The sequence below is a fragment of the Brassica oleracea genome, chromosome C9, assembly GCF_000695525.1.
Source record: "Brassica oleracea var. oleracea cultivar TO1000 chromosome C9, BOL, whole genome shotgun sequence".
Taxonomy (NCBI): Eukaryota; Viridiplantae; Streptophyta; class Magnoliopsida; order Brassicales; family Brassicaceae; genus Brassica; species Brassica oleracea.
This window is the reverse complement of record NC_027756.1, coordinates 2,018,068-2,042,011: the sequence shown is the minus strand read 5'-3', so window position 1 is coordinate 2,042,011 and position 23,944 is coordinate 2,018,068. Positions and strand designations below refer to the sequence as shown.

Sequence of the window (23,944 nt, the reverse complement as noted above, 5' to 3'; positions counted from 1 at the left end):
TTGGAACCCCTTTTTTTTTTTTTTTTTTTTTTTTTTGTCATCTGGAACTCCATTTTGTTTTAAAGCATAAAAGTTACCTTGAAAAGAAAAGACGTGTTAATGTACAGTTAATTACTTTCAATGAAAATAAAAAGAGTAAAGTTTTTTTTTTTTGAGCAACAAAAAAAAAAGGAAAAAAAAAGAGTAAAGTTAAAGTCTCTATTTTCAAGTATTATAAGAAAAAGACAGTAACAGCATAAATGAATGAAAGCACATGGGTAGTTTCTATTTTGCGTCCATAAACTATTATATTAAAACGTACTGTTTATTTTGTATGATCATATTAATATCTATCACAATAATGATTAAAATACTGAAATAAACGGTGGATAAATACTGACTTTAACGAGTTTGACTTTAGATTGTATATAATATTATTAAACTTTCAATACAGCTACAAAAGTTATAAAACTCACGTGTTAATTCACTTAATATTAGTCTCTTATGACATGCTTATGTGCTAGCTATATGTTGACCAGATTCAATTAGCAGTTCGCCTAAAACGCGCGTTATATAGCTGGTAAATAGTAACACACTCTGAGATATTATTTTGAATATATAGCACAATTTTATTTGGCAACATTTGTAATAATTAAATGCATATACGACTAAATCGACACTTCGTCCGTTTCAAATGATATTTGTTTTAGAGTTTCATACATATTAATAAAATATATTTAATTTGATTATAAATATTATATTTTATGATTAACTATGTTCTTACAGTTTTTAGCCAATAGACGTTTAAGAAACATAATTAATTTTTGTAAAAAATTATAATTTATCAATATTACATAATGAAAGGTGCATTAAAATATAAAATGATATATGTTAAAAAAAATTATTTTTGAAACAAATTATTTATAGAACATGAATCAATACTAAATATTACGGAAATTATAATTTTCAATAATTAGAGTTTTCTTGCTTATAGGGATTCCTTCCACTTAGCATTTACTATTATGTTTAAAGATTTTAGTTGACAAAAAAAAGGTTTAAAGATTTTAATTTCTTGGCCAACAAACTATTTAAAAAAAACTTCATGTGGTATATTAAATTGTAATATATAATACTTTCTCCATTCCATTAAAATAGATTTTTTAGAAAAAAAATTTGTTTCAAAACAATATATTTTTTGTGTTTTCTATGAAAAATTGTAAACTTAAAAAAAATTAATTGACTTTGTTGAATTATTATTGGTTAAAAGTTATTAAAAATTAAAAATTACTGAAAACGATATATTTATTATGGTAGTTTAATGTGTTTTTTTCATTTGTGTAAAAATACTAAAAAATCTATATTTGTGGAACAGAGAGAATATGTCACCGGTAGAGCCACGTGCTCTCTCCTCAGCAGTCTCACTGATAAGTAAATTTTAGTTTTGTTGTTAAAAAAAAAAAATTCTCATTCATATATTCATTTTGGTATATACTATATATATATTGCTTATTATAATTAGTTTTTTGTCAATAATGTAATAAAGCAATTCGTGATCGATGCTTTTACGATTTTTCATATGCAATCGGTGGGGTTCTACTTTTTAAATTATTGAATTCTTATTTTCCATCATAACAAATATGTTTTGATTGGTCAATTTCGTCAATCAAGCAGTATTTAACTGCTTAGAAGTCAAATGAGTCTTTTATCTATTGTTTTTCATAAATATATAGTACATACTCGAACATCTCTATGTTCTCTACCCTAGAACCTCGGGCATCATCAGATCTCGATTTCTTGAATGATCGTTAGTTTCAGTTATATACCTTTTTTTATTGTAAATGTTCAAAATTATTTTATATTAGTAAGGCTTTCAAACAGTGGGATCCAAGATCAAGTAACGTAGAGCCAGTATGCCCCTTTCAGTATTTATTAAGAGTTGAAGTAAATCACGATTATCCAAATAAATATACGCATCGGTAAATTGGTGAATGGTTCTGTTAAAAAGGTTAATCGTTTGGGTAGTATATTTAACATTTTCATTAATACATTCAGACCATGCAAATCCAATTTTATAATAAAATTACACTATTTAGAGGAAAAACTGGAAAAAGATAGTGTTGCATTAGAGATGCCTTTATATATGGTATATAAACTCGTATGTGTATGTTTTGTGGGCGTTAACACTGTTAGATTCGGGTTTATTATGAGTTTTCAACTTAAAACCAATTGGTAATTAATGGATTGACCATAACTTTTTATAATGTCCCTTAGAATTTTCTATGTGGGATATATATCCCTAATACTCCTCCTCGAGATGATGGTTTTTATCGGTCAGAAATCTCTGAACTTTTAAGACGTTTATACTCGGTCGAGCGAGTTTAACACGACCTTTATACCCGGTCGGAAGGGCTAATATTAATTAGGAGTTTGAGTATTTAGGATCTGAGTTCTGATACCATGTTAGATTCAGGTTTATTATGGGCTTCCAACTTAAAACCAATTGGTAATTAGTGGATTGACCATAACCTTTTATATATTAGTTAATGTTTCTTAAAATTTTCGATGTCAGATATATATCCCTAATAAACACCATCTCTTTTTGAATTATATGTCATGATTCAAATAGTAGAAAATAAAAAATCAGCACAAACAGAAACGACTAGTACATGTAAAAAGAACAATGTGGGTTTTATTACTACTATTTTTGGACTTTAAAGAAACATATGGGTCATTGGCAGTTCATGTGGCTGTATGTGAGTGTGTCCTAGCAACCAAGCAAATGCAAAATAAAGGAGATATTGAAGAGATAAGCCAAAGTGAACATGGGACATGTCTTCAACTCTTAAGCTAATGTTTTTAGTTTTTGTGAATTTTCATTGGCATTGTAACATGTGAAATTGTACTATAACATGTGGTATGGCCTCTCTGGCCATGATTGTATAATAATGTGTACATAATATTAAATATATATTTCGAAGTTTTTTGCTTTCTTTGATTCTGGTAATTGGACTTGGGATTTCATGATAAAATCTTCCGGGTTCTCATAATCTAGCTATAATAGATACCACATATATCATAATAATGGGATCTGCATTGTGGTTAGATTTGCAATATAATCATTTACTTAGTCAATGATCTATATTTGATTCGGAAAAAATATTGCTAGATCAAAGAAGGTTAGTATCAGCGGCCGTCTACTAGCAAATACAATTTTAACTTTAGTATCAGTTTTTTTTCTTTTAATCAATGCGAGTCGTCTGTGACTCGAGCTGTTGGTGCTATAATCCTGAGGGATACATGTAATTTTTTGGTTTCCATTGTCAGAAAAAAACGTTGCAAAAAAAAATTTGTTATGTTTGTTCAAACTTTGTTTTTATAGAAATACTATATGATATGCCAAATGAAATTCAATAGGTTTCTCGTAGTAACTCACAACCCAAACAAAAAAAATTGCGAACCGAACTTTTGGTAGTTGCAACCCTAATTTACAACTTGAATTGGTTATATTGTTCAAAATGAGATTGTCGCATTAATATAACCACGTCCTAATCAAAATACAGTATATGTCTTATTTGGTCCAAAAGGTATAAATGTTTAATATTCTATCACAAAAAACAAATCAATGTGTGGTGTTTACAATAGATGATACACATAAAAAGTTATGTCTGCTTCTTTTATTATTGGTATAGAATGATTTGTACTATCGGAATAATTATAGAATGGATAAACCTCTTAATTTTTTTATCTCGGTTAAATTACTGGATTTGAAATCAATAGCTGAATAGTTCAAATAGATTACAAACCTTAAAGTCGGATGTTTTACTCCAAGAATGCCAATATATCCGGCGTTAAAACACAACAAAAGTAACGTCTGTCCTCTTGCAATACAAGGTTTTAAAATATCGAAGGACAATTCCTTTTATTTATTTTTTCTAAAAATAGTTATATATTATTTTATATAGTTTTGGTTATACAAAACAATGCTCTTATTTTAGAAAAATATCTTTCTTTATTTCTCATATGTTGTAAGTCGATGCAAGATAACACGAGGGAAAAAGAAAATCTTCCATCCACATCCTGTATACAATAACATTTTCATATAAACGAGTTATTCAACCATATTTTATAAAAAAAACTGTTTAAAACAATGGGTAAAAAACTTATGGGTAACAAACCAATAATACTAAATAGTTACTTTTATTTTAATATATGTTACATGTTTTGTACTTGTAAATAATTAAACAAATGACTTGTTATTCAAGCGAATCAAAACGAGTATTCGATTTTACGGTTCCAAATACGATTAAGCAGCAAATACGGACGAATAACAAGTAATCGTATACGATGAAAACAAAAAAAAAGAAACAAGTAATCATGTCCATTCCTAATAATCCTAAAACATTTATTAATTTTTCAAAATTACACTATTCCATACCAAATATAAAATATAGTTACAAAAATATATACTTATCATAATTCTGTATTCCCATACTGTTTTTTTTTCGGTTTTGGCAATTTAGCTAAATAATATACAATCTTCAACCTTCGGTTCAGCGTCTTATTCGGCTCAGCCAGCCCTTCCTTTAAGGCCATGTTAGACTTGTCAGTTGAATCAAATCCAGAGTATCAATCCCTTCTTCTCGCAGTTGGCAACTTTGTCTGTTTCTACAAGTTTTGTCTTTTTATACTTTTGTCTTTTATCCACAAGTTTTTTTCTCTTTTACAAGTTTTTAACCTTTTTGAATTGAATTCAGCTATAACTCCAGCACCATTTACACCCTTGTAGTACGATTGTACTCCAGGTATATTGTGTAGCTAGTTTCCAAAAATGGAAGCTCTTTACGATATTAAAATAACCTAAGAAGATGAAAAAAATTGTATAGCAAAACTTGGGCTGGATAGGAATCAATCAAATGCTTTGTATATTTAAGCCTAAAACCAATTGAATTTGTTAGCTAAATTGGTAAAAACTATATTGTGCACCCATAGTTTTCAACTTCGATTCCTTCTAAAGTTTTTTCTTATAAAATGATGCATCCATAGAGTAAATCTTCTGGCTTCGCCCCTGGTTCATAAATTGACAAAGGTAAAAACATTATTTTACCTTTTCACATGAATAAGTACATCACTGATGTTACATATATAGAGATTATACAATTAATACTCAATACAACACACAAATTTTTTATTTAACTGATATAAATAGTACTGATCACTCTTTTACCATGTAAAGAAGCTCTGCAGAGGAAAAATATGACTCTTTTACAATAAACATAATAAGCTGTCTTCAGCAACCATTTTAAAGAACATATAGCTTATGCACGTCCATCAGTTAACACGATATCATCAAGATCGAAGCTTTTGTACAACACTGAATTGATATCAAATACCAATACCTCAGATATAAATTGATACAATAGTTTTTTTTTTTTTTTTGAGAACTAAATTGATACAACAGTTAACATTACATGAAAACCAATAAAGCTAAAATGACAATCAAGACTCCAAACTGTTATCACCAAGACCAAAGGAGAAAACTTCACGAACAGGAGAGAACTCAACAAGACCAATATCCACATTCCACAGCATAACCATTCACGGGCATCTTCAACTCCCTCAAAATAGAGAACGCCTCAGCCATACGAGCCCTAGCCACGTCAACCGCCTCAACCCCTTCTTTCTTCACCACGTCGCAGAGCTGAGCCTGTAGCTGAAGAAGGGCGAGAGACGGGGTCGGGGAGAGGAAGAGCGCGTTGTTGTCGCTGGAGAAGGTTCCGATGGAGGAGAAAGAGAGCGGGAGAGGGTCTTGTTTCGAAGCGAAGGTTTTGAACGGAACGGTATTTTTTTTTACAAAATTAATTCGAGTACTGGTTCGATTTTGTACAGTTTTCAATTTTATTTAAATAAAAACTGACTTATACCAATATTTTAAATTGAGCTAAGCGAAATTATTCGAATTTAACTAAACTCTAAAACTTCAATTTAATTGGGTAACAATATTACAAAATCGAATTAACCGGAAACAAATCAAATCAAAATTTATTTCAGTTCAATTCGGCATATTTTTTATTTTAAATTAACTAAGAAAACTAACTAACAATCTGAATAAACCGACTAACCAAATCCGAACCCACATGTCTACCTAGAACGATCTTGAATGAGTTGATAGACTGATAATGGTGAAGATAAAGCTGAGAAAATCAAGGAGAAGATGATAGTCAGCAAAACAAAAAACAAAAAAAAAGAAGATGATTAATTCTCAACTGATGCACGTAAATTAATTGGTTTTTATAGCATTCAGAAATTTTGATATGATACGTTAATTAGACTTGATTCCTAAAATTAAATATCACATTTGCGTCTTAAAATAAATTATAAAGACGTCCACATTCACATACGCATATGTATAGAGAACTATCGTGACTAGTAGATAATACTTAGACATGCTCGTCGTTCTTGTAACTTTCCAAGAGAGGAGCCTTCTGTGAAGCTAATGGAGAATCAAGGTCAGCTTCGTTGGTGGCATCCTCGTTGTTAGCCTTGTTGTCATCTTCGACCATGGCCGCTTCCTTAGCTTTCCCCCACATCACAGTGTAAAAACCGGTCGTTATTACCGTTGCCCCGATCAAGCTGAGATCAACAACATTCAAGCACAAAAATCGAAACACAAAAGTGAGTTGAGTAGAGATGAAAATGAAATATTGACAAGAACCTTTTGCTAGACATCAAGAAAATGCCTTGCCCAATATTGGAAAACTACTATAGAATATATTTGGATGTACAACACTTTCTACTATTGAGTTTTATTCACCTGCCAATGTAGAGAGAATCATGGAGGAAGATCACACCCATTGCAACGGCAATAGCAATCGACAGAGGCTTGAACATTGCAACAAATAAAGGCCCCTTGATCCGCAACGCCCACGTATGGATTGTATTGTTTATGCAAGATCCAAAAACTCCCTAAACATAAATATAGTTTTAAGAACAAAAAAAATCCTTGTTACTCACTAATTATACTCAAAGTGTCTAGTACTAAAACACACATGAATCAGTTAGTTATATGTTCTCACCGAGCAAACGATTGACACTAAGGCTACATTTGGTTTTATCTTCCATGCATTCAAGTCACTCCCTTCAGTGAACAATGTGACAAGCCCGGTCCAAAAGCTCACGCCTAAGCTATAGTAACAAACAACGGTGAACTCGGATGGATACTCTCTCATGATTTGAGTCTACAAAAGCAAAAAATCAAGATCATAAAAAAAAACATATATAGAGAGTTTATTTCATGCGAATTAAACACGAAAAAGCAATAACACTTAGAGAGATAACATAACTGAGCCAAATACCTAAAGATTTGTCAGACCCGTATTTATAAAATCTCAAAAACTTGTTATTCTTTTTTTTTCTGTAGAAAAACTTCATTATCTATTAAAGACATTTTTCCTAATCCTAAATATACCGTACCGTACCAATGAATGTGTCATTTTACTAGTGTACTGAGATCTAAATCACTTCAGGATCAGCCGTTTATATGTGCAAATAAAGTTGATTAAAGTCAAGACCTGAACAATGTACCACAAAGGAACCATGAAATACTCGACGGAAAGGAACGCAGCGCCAATGATCCAATTATGGTTTGTGGACTGTGATCTCAAAGATACAGACGGTGGTGACATAGAGATCACCACAGGTCCATTGTAAAGAGTCACTATAAATGCTCCTCCAATGGAAACTACAGTTCCTAACATTTTAGCCACACTACTTGTTCTCTTGAAAGATACACTCTCCATCCTACAACCAAACCCCAAAGAATTTTTAGAGGCCCAAATACGCTCAATGGGCCGATGGTATTTTAGGCAATTGATAGTGTAAAACGAATATATAAAGAGGGATACGCAAACAACCTGAAAAGGATGGCGAGCAAGAAGGTAAACGCAGGAGTGAGGTTGCTGATCGCAGAAGCAAGTGTTGGAGAGCTATAATTAATTCCTGTGTACCCCATTATGTTTGAGCAGCATCTATATTATTTTAACACGATTTTTTATCAACTAATTCGTATTAACAAAATAATACACATTTCGATTATTACGAAGATGAAAGCAACCCCTTCCAAAAACTACAAAAAACAAATTTATTAAAAAGGGACAACAAAATAAATGGTGTTAGACTTTTGCATGAAAACGTTTCCTAGAATTAAATGGATCAATACGTTTGAACAGCGTCTATTTAAATATTTAAGACGATTTTATTTAATTTATTCATATAACTAAATAATAGATTCCATCATAAAAAAAACCTCCAAAAATAAAAATAATTCACAATAAAGAAAAAAGGACAAAAGTATAGGGTTAGATTTTTGCCGAACAGTAGCAGCTTTTGGAAGCAACTTTAAGCTAAGTGTCTCTAAGATTGGGTAAGAAAAATCTAAGAGTTTTCAAGAACTCTGATGCAAATGAGTTCTTGATTTCAGGATCTTACCCGTTCAGAGGGTGTTCTGTTTTAAAACTGAAAATATATGGAGAGATGAAATTTTACCCAATTAACCCTAGAACCAAGATTTTGTAGAGAATTGAGAAATTCATCGGTGGAAGAGTTCTTGATCTGTCAAATTAACAAGAACCCATCACTCTCTATTTCAAGAAGAACACTTTAGCTCAAATTCGTAAAGGAGAAAGAGACGAACCCTAACCTGGAGGAGAAGAAAATAGAAGGAAGGAGAAGAAGAGCAGCAAGACCGTAAGAGTAAACGATGAAGACATGGAAGCTCATGCCTTGCAAGGTCGCTGCCTTGAACAGAGTGTTTAAACCAACGTTGGCACATTCCATTATCACCAGCGCCATTACGGGCAACACCTCTCTCTGAAAGTATTTTCCCGCCATCTCCTCTCTCTCTCTCTACTTCCTCTTCCGCTCTCTGTTACTAATTGTGTAGATGTGGAGATTCGAAGAAGTGTATATATTTTTTTCGTAAAGATGAGAAACAGAGTTGTTCTGTTTTTTGGGGAAGACAAGAAGAAAAATACTAAAATAGTGTGTGTGAGTGGGTGAAAGCTAGATTTTCAGCAGATGTGTATTGTGTACGCACACTTGTGAAAGATGGTAAGTAAAGCAGAAAAAAATACCATGTCACATGTATTTTCTGTACTTTTTTATTCTTGTCCAAATATTTAGCCCACTAATTTAAAATTGTAGCTTAAATTCATTTTCTTATATAAAAATGTATGGAGTGTTGAGTATGACAACCCTTGAGATGGTCATATTTTAAGTATCATGTATGGATGAGTTTCAAGCTCCAGAATATATAAATTATTACTAGCCTGTGGATTAATTAATTCAGAATTTTAAGCACTTCTCATCTTTCTGTTATTTTAGAACAACTTGTCTTAAGAAATTATTAGCAGATAAGTAAATTATTTTAGTTCTACACATGAGTACATCTTAAAGCTTCGATGTATATCTTAATAATATATATGTTTTCCAATACTACACGAAATGGTATGAATTGTTAAGCAGAAAAGATTGTTATACATGATAGAATAATGACAAGTGATCTACAGATATCATTAAGAAATGGTAGATTAGCTAGAAACGTAATCATTATCACTACTGATAAGTAAATGTTTGGGGTTCTGATGTGTATAAGTATTTTAAAGGTTAATTTTTTTAACAAAGTGTAGTTAGTTCTACTGATTTTTGTCCAATTTTTTCGTACAAAAAGTTGAGTATTCGATTTTTTGCCCCATAAATTTAATGTTTTTCCATAATAAGTAATTGAAGGGCTAAATATATATTTTGTGTTTGGGAGCCCGAAAAAGTCAGCTACAGCCTGTATGGATGATATCCCGTACCGATGTGGACTTTGTGGTTAAGTGTTATAAACCAACATGACATTATATGATCTTGTATCATTATCACGAAAAACAGTCCAGTCCTAACGAATTCTCTATGTTATAATTCAACACCAAAACACATGGTTTAGGCTGTTGGTTTATAACGGATGAGTGCATCTTCCACACGCCATAAAATAAATCCTACTTAATCTTATATATTAAAACAGAAGGACAACTTTGATTCATGTGACTTGATTCATGTGTGATTTTTATATTAAAACAGAAGTCACAACTTTGATTCATGTGTGATTTTTTTTAAAAAATGGACCTAATGGACCTATTCCTAGAAAGTCATGTTACATTTAATCTCTAACTTTATCATTTAAATTTTAGGTCTACCAGAAATTTTTATTAGGCTATCAATAATTGGATAAAAAAATAGATGATCCATTGGATTTATAAATAATATAAATTAAATAGATATAATTTAATGTTGTAATATTATACATCCATATTTGTCGATGTTAACTTTTAAAATTATAAAGATTTTTTTTAAATAACAAAAATTATATTATCTAACAATGATTAATGTTTACTACCTTAAACCAATGAAAATAAATTTTAAACTATATAGTTTATTTTAAAAATTAAACAAAAACTAAATGTTTAATTATTTACTCGATAATATAAATCTATGAAGTGAAAAGTTTATTTTTTAAAAAACTTTCTAAATTTGTGAAATGTTACAATATCTTTGAATATGACAGTATAACAATATTTTACTAATCTTTATATATATAGTTACGATCTTAACAATGAAATAATAATCCGAAAATATATATATAGAAGAAGATACAAATACATGTGAAAGTTTGAAACAATCTGTTTAATGAAAAATATATACCGTAAATTTATTATGTTTTAAAACTTGATAGACACATATATATATATTATAATATATACCAATTTAGAATTGAAAACAAAATATTTATATAAAAATAAATGAAAACAAAAACCCTCACGGCTGCGCGGATCGAGATCTAGTTAGCTCATTAAAAGTCAATCTAGTATGATTGTGTTCTAAATGAAAATTGCAAGCGGAAATACATATGGAAACCATGAAACAAAAAGAATAACTATAGACATAATAATGAATTGTCTTCAAGAATTTGTTGATTTAATTTTAGATAGAGATTTTATGTACTATGTTTTGTAAAGTATGTTTTAGTTGATTTATGGATTTTACATTTTCGCCACAGAAAAAATTTACAAAGATAGTTCAAACTAAAATTTTCAATATTCTGACCAAACTATATGCAAGAAGTAACATTTGGGTATGACTTTTACGTCAGCAATATAGGAAAATAACAAAAGAAAAAAGAAAACAATACAGTAGTCGTGATACGCTTGTGTTTGTGTGAATCAACTTGATAGAAAACTACAGCGTAAAATTTCAATTAGTGATAGGACTTTTTGCCCCACAAGTAATACTATAAGAATACGGAAGCTTTTTATTATTATAGATAATGGAAAAGAATGTCGAAAACAAAAGGGGAAATAGAAAACAACCTTTCATAAAATTAAATGCGTTTATCTTTCTTACCTAGCCGTTCAAAAAAAAAAGAATAATTTTTCTTACCTCATTCTAGGCTTTCTAGCCACTAGATAAGAAATTTTATTTGCTAATTAGGATACATTTTGTTATCTTACAAAAACATGTTTGATTTATAGGAAAAAAGCCTACTCAATGTTCAATGGTAGGTATGATGATGATGAAACGTAGCATTGTGGAAGAAAGCAATTTCTACAAAAAGTTTATTTTCTTAAAAACAAAGAAAAGAAAAAAATACAAGAATCTAATGGTAAATTTAAATTAATACATAATTATTTAGAAACTATCCAAATTATTTAGAAACTATCCAGCATCCTGTGAGGAACAGGAGAAGTAATGACCTGCAAGATCTGAACAATCTCTGCCATTGTAGGCCGATTTGAAGGTATCTGAGAAGTACATACAAGAGCAAGTTTCACAACAGGCAAAACCTCATCCTCAGAGTATTCATCCTCCATCGTGGGATCAATACACTCCAACACAGTCCCTTGTTCCAACATAACCCTAACATGGTCGCTAAGTATCACAAAGCTGTCCTCACCGTACTCCACGGGTCTCCGACCAGTCACGAGTTCGAGTATCAGAACCCCAAACCCATAAACATCGCATTTCTCGTTGACCCTTAAGTTCTGACACTCTAGTTCAGGCGCGATGTAACCTAAAGCGTTCTGAAACCTGTTGTTCATCGTGTTCCCGTCTTGTGTTACAAGACAAGATAGTCCGAAGTCAGAGATTTTACGGTTGTATTTTTCGTCGAGGAGGATGTTGGATGGCTTCAGGTTGAAGTGGATGGTTGTTGGACGGCATGTGTGGTGGAGATAAGCGAGTCCTTTGGCTGTACCGAGGATGATTCTGTATCTTGCATCCCAAGAAAGAGGCGGCGCCGAGGGTTCTCTTCCGTGTAACTTGGAGTGCAAGTTTCCATTTGGAATGTATTCAGACACCAGAAGCTGCGTCTCAGGTGTCCAGTAATACCCTTTGATCAAGACTAGATTAGGGTGCTTCGCCTTCGCCAAGATTCGGACTTCTCGATCAAAATCTTCTAGGTTTTCGATAATCGGGGACATGACAAGTTTCTTTACAGCCAAGTTACTCCCCTGTTCTCCTAACGGTGCCTTGTAGACTGTTCCAAAAACTCCTTCACCTATTCTTGAAGCTTTATTGAGATGAGACTCAGGGTTTCTAGCAAACTCTTGAGACGAAGACGACGACCGCGACGTTCTTGTGTTTAGCATAACAAGCTTCCCGGCCACTAAGCTTCTTCCAGATCTGGAAGACCCTGAAAAGATGCTCTCCAACGCGTTGTCTACAAACGCAAGTTTTCTTCTCACCGATGCATTAAGCAGCGTTACGATTATGACTCCCAAGAAGATGAGTATAGCCGCTGATATAGCTACAACAACTGAAACACTAAGGAACATTCCATTGTGGTACTTGCTAGAGCCATTGCTTGTACGGTTTCCATGCCTTCCCTCATTGTTATTCCTGTTGCCATACGAGTTCGGATCGATGACAATAGGCTTTGAAACATTCATCATGCAAGGTCCTCGCAACAAGGGTGAGCAAATGCCTAAGTTTCCTTGAAGAGCACTCTGGTCTAATCTCTGGAACACACCTCCATTAGGTAACCTTCCAATGAGTCGGTTGAACGATATGTTAACCAATAACAGATTATGCAAACCCCCTAGCTCTTTTGGTACTTCACCGCTAAGCTTATTGGCTTCTAGATTGACTATCTTTAGCTCTTGTAAGTTTGAAAGTGACTTAGGAATGGGACCGGTAAGATTGTTATGAGACAAACTCCTACAAAAAGAAACTTATAATCATTAGGGGAAAACATTTGCAAATAAGGTTACTCAAAATAGAATAGAGACTTACAATAATTTAAGAGAATAGCAGTTTCCAATTCCTTCCGGTATAGAACCGGTTAGTGAGTTACCATCCAACTGAAGGATCTCTAGACTCTGAGGCTCACATATATCAGCTGGAACCGAACCGATCAACGCATTGTTCCTGAGATCCAAGACTGTCAGATTCTGTAGGAACTCTATTTCTGGAGGAACTCTTGTGTTAAACTTGTTCCATGACAAGTTTAAGTATCTCAAGTTGCTGAATAGCCCTACTTCACCAGGTATGTTTCCACTGAGACTATTACACGAAAAATCAAGTGTTACTAGTGACTCAAAGAGTCTACTTGAGCCTCGAGGGATCGAACCGGTTAAACCATTGCCTGAAAAATCAATTTCTTGTAAACCAAGATTGAATAAACCTTCTGGAATGCTACCAACAAAGCCATTTCCCTTGAGCTGAACACTCACAAGCTCTTTACAGGACTCCAAAGATTCCGGAATCTCGCCGGAGAGTTTGTTCTCTGACAAGATTATAACCTTTAGAGACCTCAAGGTACCAACTGAAAAAGGAAGGGCTCCGGTTAACTCATTTCTGGAGAAATCCAAGTGTACTAAACCGGTCATGTCACCAATCCAAACCGGGAAGCCACCGGAGAGCAAGTTCTTGGACAAATCTAAATGGTTTAAAGACCTCAGCCTCTGAAGAGTCGTCGGAACCTCGCCTGAGAAACGGTTGAAGCTCAGATCAACTCTGTTTAAATGAGGACAGAGTCCAATGTCTGAAGGCAATCGTCCTGAGAACCGGTTCCCTTGTAGCTGCAACACTTTCAAACTATGCAGAGAGAGTATCCCCAAAGGTAACGTTCCGGAGAGAGCGTTGAACGATAGATCCAACGTTCTTAGCCTCTCTAGCTTCCACAACCCGGAAACGAAACTAGGGTTTCCGGAGAAACGGTTGCTTGAGAGGTTGAGAGTGTTCAAAACAGAGCATCGGAACAGAGTACTTGGGAGTTCACCTTCGAGAAGGTTGTGAGAGAGAGAAAGATACGTGAGAGATGAGCAGTTGGTGAAGAGATCGTTAGAGAGTGAACCGGAGAAGGAGTTTCCGGTTAAGTTGAGGTGTTTAGCTGAACCGAGAGAAGATGGGATTGTACCGGAGAGATTGTTGTGGCTAAGATCGAGTCTCTGGAGGTTGTTGTTGTTGGAGAGAGACATGATGTTTCCGGTGAAGTTGTTGTTGGAGAGTGAGAGTGTCTTTAAGTGCTGAAGCTTTTGGATCCCACGACCGATTGTTCCGGTTAGTCCTAAACCGGAGAGGGAGAGGTAGGTGACTCTAGATGTCTTGGGGTTGCATTTGACGTAGCTCCATGAGCAAGGAGAGGCATCGTCTTCGTTCCAAGACGCCAGGTGTGAAGATGGGTCGTGGAGGTCTGATTTTAAGACTATGAGACCCAAAACGTCGTCGTTTAGCTGGATTGAGTTGTTATCGCCGTTGATGAGTGATATCAATGTCATTGCAAGAAACAGAGTAACTGAGATAGTTTTTCTTCTGTGATCTCCCATTACAATGGATTCTCTGCAAATATATTTCTTGAAGGGTGAGAGGAGAGAGTTATGACATTTTGAAGATGGATAGAAAGAGATGAGTTGAGTTTTGTGCCAATGGGAAGAAACTCGAAGTGTCTGTGGGTGTAAGAATCCGAAGTTTGCTAGAAGAAGGCAACAACTAGATCGAGTTATGCATATGGTCCTAAGGCCAAGTGGACCACATGTTTTACACCGGTCTAACCAAAAATGTCCGGTTTATTCGTTTTTTTCCCAATATATGTCTTCACGTGTTAATAGTTAAAATGAAAATAACTAATAGCTTGACCAAAAAAAAAAAAAAAAAACTAATAGCATGTTACGAGGTTTTTGGTGGTAGTTGTTTTAAACACTTAAAATGATATAAATCACAATCATTCTATCATTTAAAATCACAACCATTTAACATTTAGTGGACAACACTCTTTTTTTTTTCGTAAGTCGAAATGAAAACTAATTTGATGTTTACAACGGGTCAATTGACTGTTATAGTTATCAAGTTTGCATCCAACCAACATAGATATTCAGACGATCATTCAAATAAAATCCATGGAGTGCAACCATTGATATCATTTATAAAATGGTATAGGTATACTATTGCCCCGGGTTGCACGTAATAATAATAGAGTAGAAAGTCATATATCACGAGAATTGGACGAGATGAGATAATGGGTCACATTACAAGGGTTTGGTCAGTAGAGATAGAGAATTATGAATTTTGAGAATCCAAATAAAATGTGATCAAACAAAAAGGAAAGAAGAAAAGAACAAACATAGGGTTTGGTGCTATTACAAAGAGAAAGACTCGTGACTGACAATGTTATGTGTAAAGTCCACCGCACAATTAGCTTAGGCCATGATTATCCCTAATGGGTTTCTTAGTTTTAAAAAATAAAATAAAAAATAAAATAAAAAACAAACCAATCGCGGACCGCCACGTGTCAGTGGGATCCGCGAACAGTGTAAGAAACTCACTAAAATCGGTTCTTAATTAGTAGTTTTTGTAACCGATCCTTAAGAGTTTTGTGGAAGCCCACACACTAAGAAACCCACTAAGGACCTCGGATAATCATGCTCTTATCTGTCTTTTTGTCCCTGTACTTCTCCTCTCCGCCTCTCTCACTTAGGTTCAAATTACGAACTAATAAACTAGGCTCTTTAAGATTAAAGCCTATTAGTATTAATAAAGGAAGATTGATTTGTTTCTTGATTAGAGACATTTGTTTTTGGAAGCACAATTGCTACGAAGTTGTGATTGTCTTTAGTTTTGCTTACCTACTGTTTTCATTAATTATATTAGAGAACAACAATTGCAATATACATATAAATAGGGAGAAACGACGAAAAAAATATTTACAGGGATAAAAGCCTACAAACTTATAGCCATTAGCACTATAAAACCAAATATCAAATTATTCGTTACCAAATTTTTTAATTAAAAATAACTAAAACCATCATTTTTTTTGTCACGGAATAACTTTTATTTTTAACAATGTCACGATATAACTAAAACCATCATATATAATACGTTAATTGGTGTATATATTTATGTGTAAATAAATGTTAATGACAATCACGATAATATTCAAAATATGTGGAGGTCAGGTGGAGGTACATACGTGTTTCTTTTGTAATTTTGCTCGTCAATATTTTATTTATTTACAATTTTATAATTGCATTACATTCTATTTTATATTTTCCACGATTCCATCGTTGCGCAATAATATTACCAAACAGTGCCAAAAATATATTGAAGATCAGAGCTGGTGTCTGATGCTTGGAGACGGAGCATGTTCTCAAATCTTGGTCGTTTTTCAATAATTATTGTATTTACATCTTTCAAGATATTCTTCCTGGTTCATGCCAAATACCGTCTTGTTACAGAGTGAAACTCAGTTTTTTCAAATGATAATATTTGAAACTTCAAATTACGGTGGACTGGTGGCCATGTAGTTACGTTATTTTTGTGTGTTTATAGAGAAAAATATATAGTTACCGTTTTATATGTATATATATATATTTTTTATATGTCTGTGTATTTATAGACGAAAGCTAACAAGAGATTAGTAATTAAGTTTTTTAAGTAATTAATAATTAAGAGCAATTCATTTTTACGAGTACAAGAACAATATCCGCATCAAACACAACATACTATAAATTTTAGATACTATTAGAAATCAGAAATAATGCTTATTCAACGCCACGCTACTAGATTAGAATCTCGAAAAGAGTTTGTGTAGTAGTTGTGAGAGATTACTCAAATTAGCCCCATAGTTTTAGAAATCAAGCGAGGGAGTCCAAGCACCAGCAATAATAGTCGGAGCGAGAGATAGAGAGCATTTCATCAGGAGACATCTTCTCGACCTCGTTCTGCCGCCAAGCCACTTGATTGCTACGGTTCTGTGAGTCGGCAGCTTGAGGATAAGCTTCAATCTTGTGTTTCTGATATCTCATTCTTGTGTACAGCCTCATCGTCGCTACACAATCTTCGTATGGGTCTTGTATCCCAACATGAATATCATACCTATAAGCACATCAATAATCATCATTAGTTAATAATCTTGAACATCAGATAATGTGTCTAATTGATCTCAAATGTTTTATATTACTTATTCGATGCGTAGACACGAACATATATTATATGCAACATATGATATGAGGCATACACACTCATACATAGTATTTAAAATACAAAAAAAAATCTGTTGTACTATTTGAATAATTTGCGATTGGCAAAAAAAAAAAAGAAAACGAAATAAGTGTTTCGTTTTTTTGTTGGATAGTTTAGCCATACAATCTATATATAATATGGTATATATATAATATATATATGTAGATGTCGATGACTATATTTTAAAACATGTGAATCTTTCACGTTTTGAATCCTCTATTCTTTATAACTTTAAGCGTATACAAAGCATCAATAGCATAACACCAAATAAATTAATTGATAATATTTTTTTTTGAGAAAGAATTAAATAGTTACCAAAAAAAAAGAGAGAAAGAATTAATTGATAATATTTGCTTCACATATATATGTTTCAATATACATAACGTATGCATGCATCTATATTCACTTTCCAATATATATGTTAGACTCAAAAGTAATATTACAGAAACAAAACTAGATATATTACCCGAGATAGGCTTGGGTTAAGTACTTGAGAGAATTGCTCAGCTTGCTTGTTTTCATCAACGGAGGGTATTTTGCAGTATCCCTACGTACACCAGTATACATACAAAATGATATAGAAATTCTACGATATATAACAAGCTAACATAAAATATAGGTTATATTGAAAGAAATATAGTTATAAGTACGTATCCTCTTTCTCTTTATCTGTTTCTTATAGAAATGTTACCTCATCATGGAAGAAGGATATTCAAGTTGAAGGCGGTCAAGATCGTGGTCGAGCCCATGTCCCACGAGAATCCTCCCTCTCCCACCTCTTGGACGAATCTTCCACATGGGTTCTCCATTACAAAGAAATTCTTGGATCTTTCTTTGAGCATGTTTCAACGGCATTGCTTCCCTTAAATTCTCCGGACGTATCCCAGTCGTCCCGTACCTATAGTTCGTCACGACCATTGACGGTTTCACGTACGTGTGAAACACAACGTTGTCACTCTCATCAGTTATGCAGACCCTTGCGCATAGATCCAATGACCCATCGCTTCCTCCTCCTACCATCTTGCAAGAGAGTGCCACCACTTTTGGAGACCGCGAGGACGTGTAGTCGATTAAGGCCTTATCTCTTAGGCCTAAGGCCGCCATACGAGTCGTCAATCCCTGAAATGAAGAAATTATATGATATAAATGTAAGAACATATCTTTCATGCGGCTGATTCTTTATAAGTTAGAATAAGCAAAAATGAGAAGTGAAGTATATTGAGATATGAACTAAGAAGATTACAGCATTGACGCTCGAAAAATGACATCTCTCTTGATGGATCCTACGAGCGTTTGGGCTTTCGAGGATCATCATGCAGAATCTGCATCCGCGAAGGCTAAAAATGTTCTTGCATTCTTGTTTTGGCAATGGTCCTATTGACATTACAAAATTAAAGATAAAAAATGCTATTGCATAGTGTATATAAAAACGATATATTTATCTTTATATATGTATATATATATATATATATAGATATTCTTATTTACCTATGAGATGTTCCCGGAGGGACTCAAAAGATCGGCAATGTTTCTTGCAAACGCCACAAGTAGGCTCATGACCGGAGTGATAAGAGATCTTCATGTGCTCCACTAAATGTTCCATTTTGTTGAATTGCCTATAACAAGCTGCGCACTTGTTCCTGCACGTGTACATATATAAATATGTCTACCTATTTTTTTTAGTTTTCGTCAGTTTATCACATATAGAATTTGGGTTTGGGTCTGATATTGCATGCCACTCCATGAGTCTTCCTTTAGAATATTTTTATTAGAACGCTTAATATAAGTTATAACACGAGTATGATGAAAAAAATGGTTACCTTAGGGTTTCTGATGATTCGATAGATGATCTGTAATCCATGGTACTTCTCGGAAAATGCTAATAAAAAACTTAATTAGGAGATGTTAAACAGCTGCTTTGATGAGTATTCTTTTGTATTATAGCTGTGTGTGAAGAATGGAGAAGGTGTACGAAGGTATTTATAGATGTATGTAGAAGAAGGAAAAGTAAAGCAGAGCTGACCATTCTCATATACGACCTTTTAGATTTTTGATAAGATTATTACGAGAACAGACAATCCCAAATTGAAGTAGATGCTTTAATGCGGTGGGGTCGCTTCTCATGGTAAAAGAATCACAATTTTAGTTCTCCTGTGTTCGGACGATAACGAAGATGCTACTAGCATGTGTGTGCAGTGTGTGTGAATTTTGATGCCCAACGAGCTTTTAAACAAGAACGGCTCAATGGGTAACTAAACGACCGCCAAGTATTTGCATGGAACAAAACATACTACTAAGAACATTTAAATAATGCTACTCTCTATCAACTAAAACATTAGAAAATTGAAGTATTTATCTTTTCAAAAGGTAGCGTACTGTTCAGAAACACTAAATTGGACTACTAAGAAAATCCTAATCCGTCTGCGTGACTGTGGCAAAATGGTAGACGAGATTTAGAAACGCATTAAAACAATTTCCTGAGTTTTGATCTTCACTTGAAACAAAATCACAATAATATCGAAAATTAAGAATTATGCTTCGACCTATACACCGTGCATGGTAGTTCTAAAAAGCTTTCTAGGCCGCCGTGTAGGCGGCATTTATGCGCTAATTAAAATTTATAAGAATGTGGTGATTATCTTCTGCACTGCCTAGACCATTACAATATTATAATAATAAATAATATTTCAATTATTTCAATTTATTTATTGTTTTAACATTTTTATTTTGTTTAGTAAACGTTCTATACAAAAATTTAATGTTGTTTATCATTTGTAAGCAACTACAAAGTATTTTCTTTTTTTTAATTGGTTGAATTAATTTTATTTAATAATGTTTTATGGAACCAAAACAAATTATATAAAATTTTGAGTTCTCTTAGTTTTAGTGCAATAACCTTAAAAACCAATTAAAATGAAACAAAAAGAATATATCATTTATTATTCATAAATTATAATATAGAATTTTATAAAAATAAAAATAATATAAAATTTATCATTTGTAAATAATGATATTTTTGTAAAATATTACATATATTATTATAATTTATAAACGTCTAATCTGTTTAACTTATAATCTAAATGTCGGTTTACGCATTCTAGAGGCTAGGTGCTGAATCACCGTCTGCTTAGGCCTAAGGCTTTTTTTTAACCATGTGTGATAGACATGTATTTGTGTTCCGTGAAATTTTCACTTCGCAATTCTTTCTATGTTTGCCGCTTCAAAGTTTTGAACGTTTACTGTACTTCCTTTTCATTAGTCGTGTGTGTGTGAATTCGTTAGAAACAAACAACCATGTTTCTTATTAAACAATAGGAATTTTCTATACAATGGAAATGCCGTTAAAATAATGTCTGGAATATTGAGTGACAGATTGTTGATTTAAATAAGACAACACTATGATATATAAATATAACACATGTTTCAAACTCTAATTTTACTTTAATTATTTCTCTAGAGGATGACATTCTTGAGGTTTAAAGTTTTTGGAACATACACTTAGGAGACCACCTTTTGACCGATCAATGGGCCAAGTCCAAGATTCTAATTTATAGTGTCTGATCCAAAAAGGTTCCAAATTCTTATAAAAAGTATTAGTCATGAGCAAAATTGTGCTAAAGAACGAAAAGATAATGGTCCTTTGGTATCAGACCATGTATATACACCTATCTCTTTCTGGTTGAAAATATTCCCTCAACACGTTTCTTCCATTATAGTTTCCCAGTACTACATCTACACTGCAGTTTCTCCAGTACTACAATGGTTTTGCTTTAAACTTACTAAGATTTCAGTTATTTGATTGTTTTCTGTTTTCTCTTTTTCCTTTTACGTTTATATTTTGACAAAAAGAAGCATGTTTATTTATTGGAACCGCAATAGAACATGTTCGTGTCAGTTATCCTTAATCATCGAAGGTGTACGTACGTAGAACAAATGAAACATGCCAAATTCCGTTTACGTTATAATCTATAAGTAACGTCGATGTTTGCTACAAATATTTTACTATAAAAGTGAGCATAATATTTGATATGTGGATTCAAACATAGATAAATATATGGTTTGGAACGATCAAGTCCATCAACCATTCTTTATTTATTTTTTCTTAATATTTAAAACCAAAAGTTTGATTATATTTGTATATATTACAAAACAATATTGACGAGTCCAAAGTTGCATATAAAGAACTGTGAGCGTTTGACCTGAAGTACTCAGACTTATTTTCATTCATATCAAATTTCCTCCTCAATTAACATCACAATCTACAATTTTTATGCTACTGTTTTCCACATTTTCTGTGTACACATCTTTTGTTCATGAAATTGAACATGTCTGGGACATTGTGATCGAATGGTAAGCAAAGAGACCTAGAACGCCAACACGTTTAGTTCAGTTTACCTTCTGCGCAAAACTAAATTATATTATTTATGGATATCTATACAGAAATGAACCTCCGCATTTGGTCTATTTGCATATTTCATAGACTGCTCCTTCATAGATCTGCAATACAACTACATTAGAAAAAGAAAAAAATTCTTGTTACACGTAAATATATAGATTTATATATATAGGCGGCATGGCATGGTTGGTCATGCACATGCGTTTAGATAGAAAAAGAAAGTATATTCTCCGTATCTCGAATGCTGTTTTGTCATGATTCATGACTGCATCTATTCATATATATATATTAACAAATAAATAAAATTACATATGAAATAATTCAATAAAAACACAAAGTATGGATCTCTTTCTAGAAATATACACTGGCTTTTTATCTGGTGAGATATACTTATATATAACCTCGTATAATAAACATTATAATATGTGTGCAACTTATGTGAATACAATATACTGATACTGCAACGGGCTGATTATCCGTCTCAGTGATAGCTCAGAGTTTTAAGTTTGAACCTTGTAATCATACTGCAAATATATATTAAATCAAAATAGTAGAGAAAAGACCGAGTCCAAGTAAACTAAAGTTACACAACAAGTTTGTTAGAATACAGTCAAGCTAAGACGGAAATATTTAAAAAGAAAAAAATTGGTTTTTGTTTTCGTAAACCTAAGCAGAAATTAAATATGCAATATAAACAATGCAATAAAAACTAAAACTTATAAAAAGCGTTAAATATTAGAGAAATCACATGATATTATATTATGGATGTAGATAATTTATCAGAGAATCAATTAAGTATTATTCTAGAACTTAAAACACAGTTGTAAAATCTTTCCATTTTTGTTTCTCCGGTCACTATATCTAACAACCTAGAGAACTAACTCACGGTGAACCTAAAAGATTACGTACAAATTAGTTCGAGTTTCGGTACGTTCACAAATCTCAATAACATCAACTCTTGTTCACTAAAGATGATGTGCCACTGCAAGAAAACACATGCTTAGCGAGGAAATTTAACGAAGAAAAACAATCCTCGTAAATTTACGTCGATTTTACGAGGAACTTACGTGGAAAAATAGTGTCATCGTTATTTCTTCGTAAAGTAACGACAAAAGCGTTTCGTCGTAAAATCGATGTAAATTGACGTGTCTTTTACGAGGAAATACTATTTCCTCGTAAATACAACGTAAACTTCGCGTGTTATTTACGAGGAAATAATTTACGTGTATTTAGCGAGGAAATTTTGAATCCACCAACTTTGTAGGTGTTACAGGTTTTTTTTTTGCCACCTAATTAATTTTCGTCGTAAATTCATAGGAAAATTACAACTGCCAGATTCGAAATTTCCTATAAATATGGATGTTTGAACATCATTTTAAACACACCAACAACAAAAAACGTGAAAGAAAAAAAAGTGACTGGCTCCGGGACTATTTACGAGTTGCGGAAGTGGATGCATATGCATAGAGATGCTAACGGGAGAGTGACGAAAGAATACCTTGCGGGTCTGGAGACATTTATGCATCAAGCAGATTCAACACCGCTCGCCCAAGAAAGTGGTAAGATGTTCTGTCCTTGTCGGAAATGCAACAATTCGAAACTGGCAAACCGTGAAAATGTTTGGAAGCATTTAATAAATAGAGGTTTCACGCCAAATTACTATATCTGGTTTCAACATGGAGAAGGTTTTAATTATGATCAGAATGAAGCTAGTAGTAGTAATCTATTCTTGACCATATTAATACCTGGTCCGAACCATCCAAAAAGGTCCCTGGATGTTTTCCTACAACCATTGATAAAAGAGTTGAAGGATTTGTGGTCAACAGGAGTGAGGACGTATGACTGTTCAACGAAGACGAATTTTACGATGCGAGCGATGCTTTTGTGGACCACAAGTGATTTTTCTGCCTATGGGATGTTGTCTGGATGGACTACAAATGGTAGATTAGCTTGTCCATATTGTAATGGAACGACATATGCGTTTCAACTGAAGAATGGTAGGAAGACAAGTTGGGT

At 33.1% G+C, this 23,944-nt stretch overlaps 3 protein-coding genes across 3 annotated transcripts; all 3 read right to left on the bottom strand.

The window, feature by feature from the left end:
• Positions 1 to 6,294: 6,294 nt before the first annotated feature.
• Positions 6,295 to 9,078, bottom strand: LOC106313213 (WAT1-related protein At3g28050-like). Its single transcript, XM_013750970.1, has 7 exons — positions 8,675 to 9,078; positions 8,521 to 8,586; positions 7,890 to 8,003; positions 7,548 to 7,776; positions 7,053 to 7,214; positions 6,791 to 6,942; positions 6,295 to 6,609 (listed from the first exon to the last, which is right to left on the bottom strand). The coding sequence occupies exons 1-7, from the start codon at positions 8,863 to 8,865 to the stop codon at positions 6,417 to 6,419; spliced, it is 1,107 nt and encodes a 368-aa protein (XP_013606424.1). The 5' UTR covers positions 8,866 to 9,078; the 3' UTR covers positions 6,295 to 6,416.
• A 2,504-nt stretch (positions 9,079 to 11,582) lies between these two features.
• On the bottom strand, positions 11,583 to 14,970 carry LOC106318572 (probably inactive leucine-rich repeat receptor-like protein kinase At3g28040). The gene is made up of 2 exons (XM_013756603.1): positions 13,306 to 14,970; positions 11,583 to 13,230 (listed from the first exon to the last, which is right to left on the bottom strand). Exons 1-2 carry the CDS (start codon positions 14,838 to 14,840, stop codon positions 11,724 to 11,726), a joined length of 3,042 nt encoding a protein of 1,013 aa, XP_013612057.1. The 5' UTR covers positions 14,841 to 14,970; the 3' UTR covers positions 11,583 to 11,723.
• Positions 14,971 to 17,112: 2,142 nt separating this feature from the next.
• On the bottom strand, positions 17,113 to 19,443 carry LOC106317414 (RNA exonuclease 4-like). The gene is made up of 6 exons (XM_013755237.1): positions 19,353 to 19,443; positions 19,021 to 19,172; positions 18,776 to 18,906; positions 18,224 to 18,651; positions 17,999 to 18,079; positions 17,113 to 17,385 (listed from the first exon to the last, which is right to left on the bottom strand). Exons 1-6 carry the CDS (start codon positions 19,391 to 19,393, stop codon positions 17,145 to 17,147), a joined length of 1,074 nt encoding a protein of 357 aa, XP_013610691.1. The 5' UTR covers positions 19,394 to 19,443; the 3' UTR covers positions 17,113 to 17,144.
• Between the last annotated feature and the right edge of the window lie 4,501 nt (positions 19,444 to 23,944).

Coding starts and splice junctions, on each gene's coding strand:
- LOC106317414 (XM_013755237.1), bottom strand. CDS start 19,393: ATGGATTACAGATCATCTATCGAATCATCAGAAACCCTAAG. Junction 19,173..19,352: donor GAATCATCAGAAACCCTAAG/GTAACCATTTTT, acceptor GTACACGTGCAG/GAACAAGTGCGCAGCTTGTT. Junction 18,652..18,775: donor ATTTTTCGAGCGTCAATGCT/GTAATCTTCTTA, acceptor TCTTCATTTCAG/GGATTGACGACTCGTATGGC.
- LOC106318572 (XM_013756603.1), bottom strand. CDS start 14,840: ATGGGAGATCACAGAAGAAAAACTATCTCAGTTACTCTGTTTCTTGCA. Junction 13,231..13,305: donor TGCTATTCTCTTAAATTATT/GTAAGTCTCTAT, acceptor TTCTTTTTGTAG/GAGTTTGTCTCATAACAATC.
- LOC106313213 (XM_013750970.1), bottom strand. CDS start 8,865: ATGGCGGGAAAATACTTTCAGAGAGAGGTGTTGCCCGTAATGGCGCTG. Junction 7,777..7,889: donor TTGCTCGCCATCCTTTTCAG/GTTGTTTGCGTA, acceptor GTTTGGTTGTAG/GATGGAGAGTGTATCTTTCA. Junction 7,215..7,547: donor CTTTGTGGTACATTGTTCAG/GTCTTGACTTTA, acceptor TTGCTTTTGTAG/ACTCAAATCATGAGAGAGTA.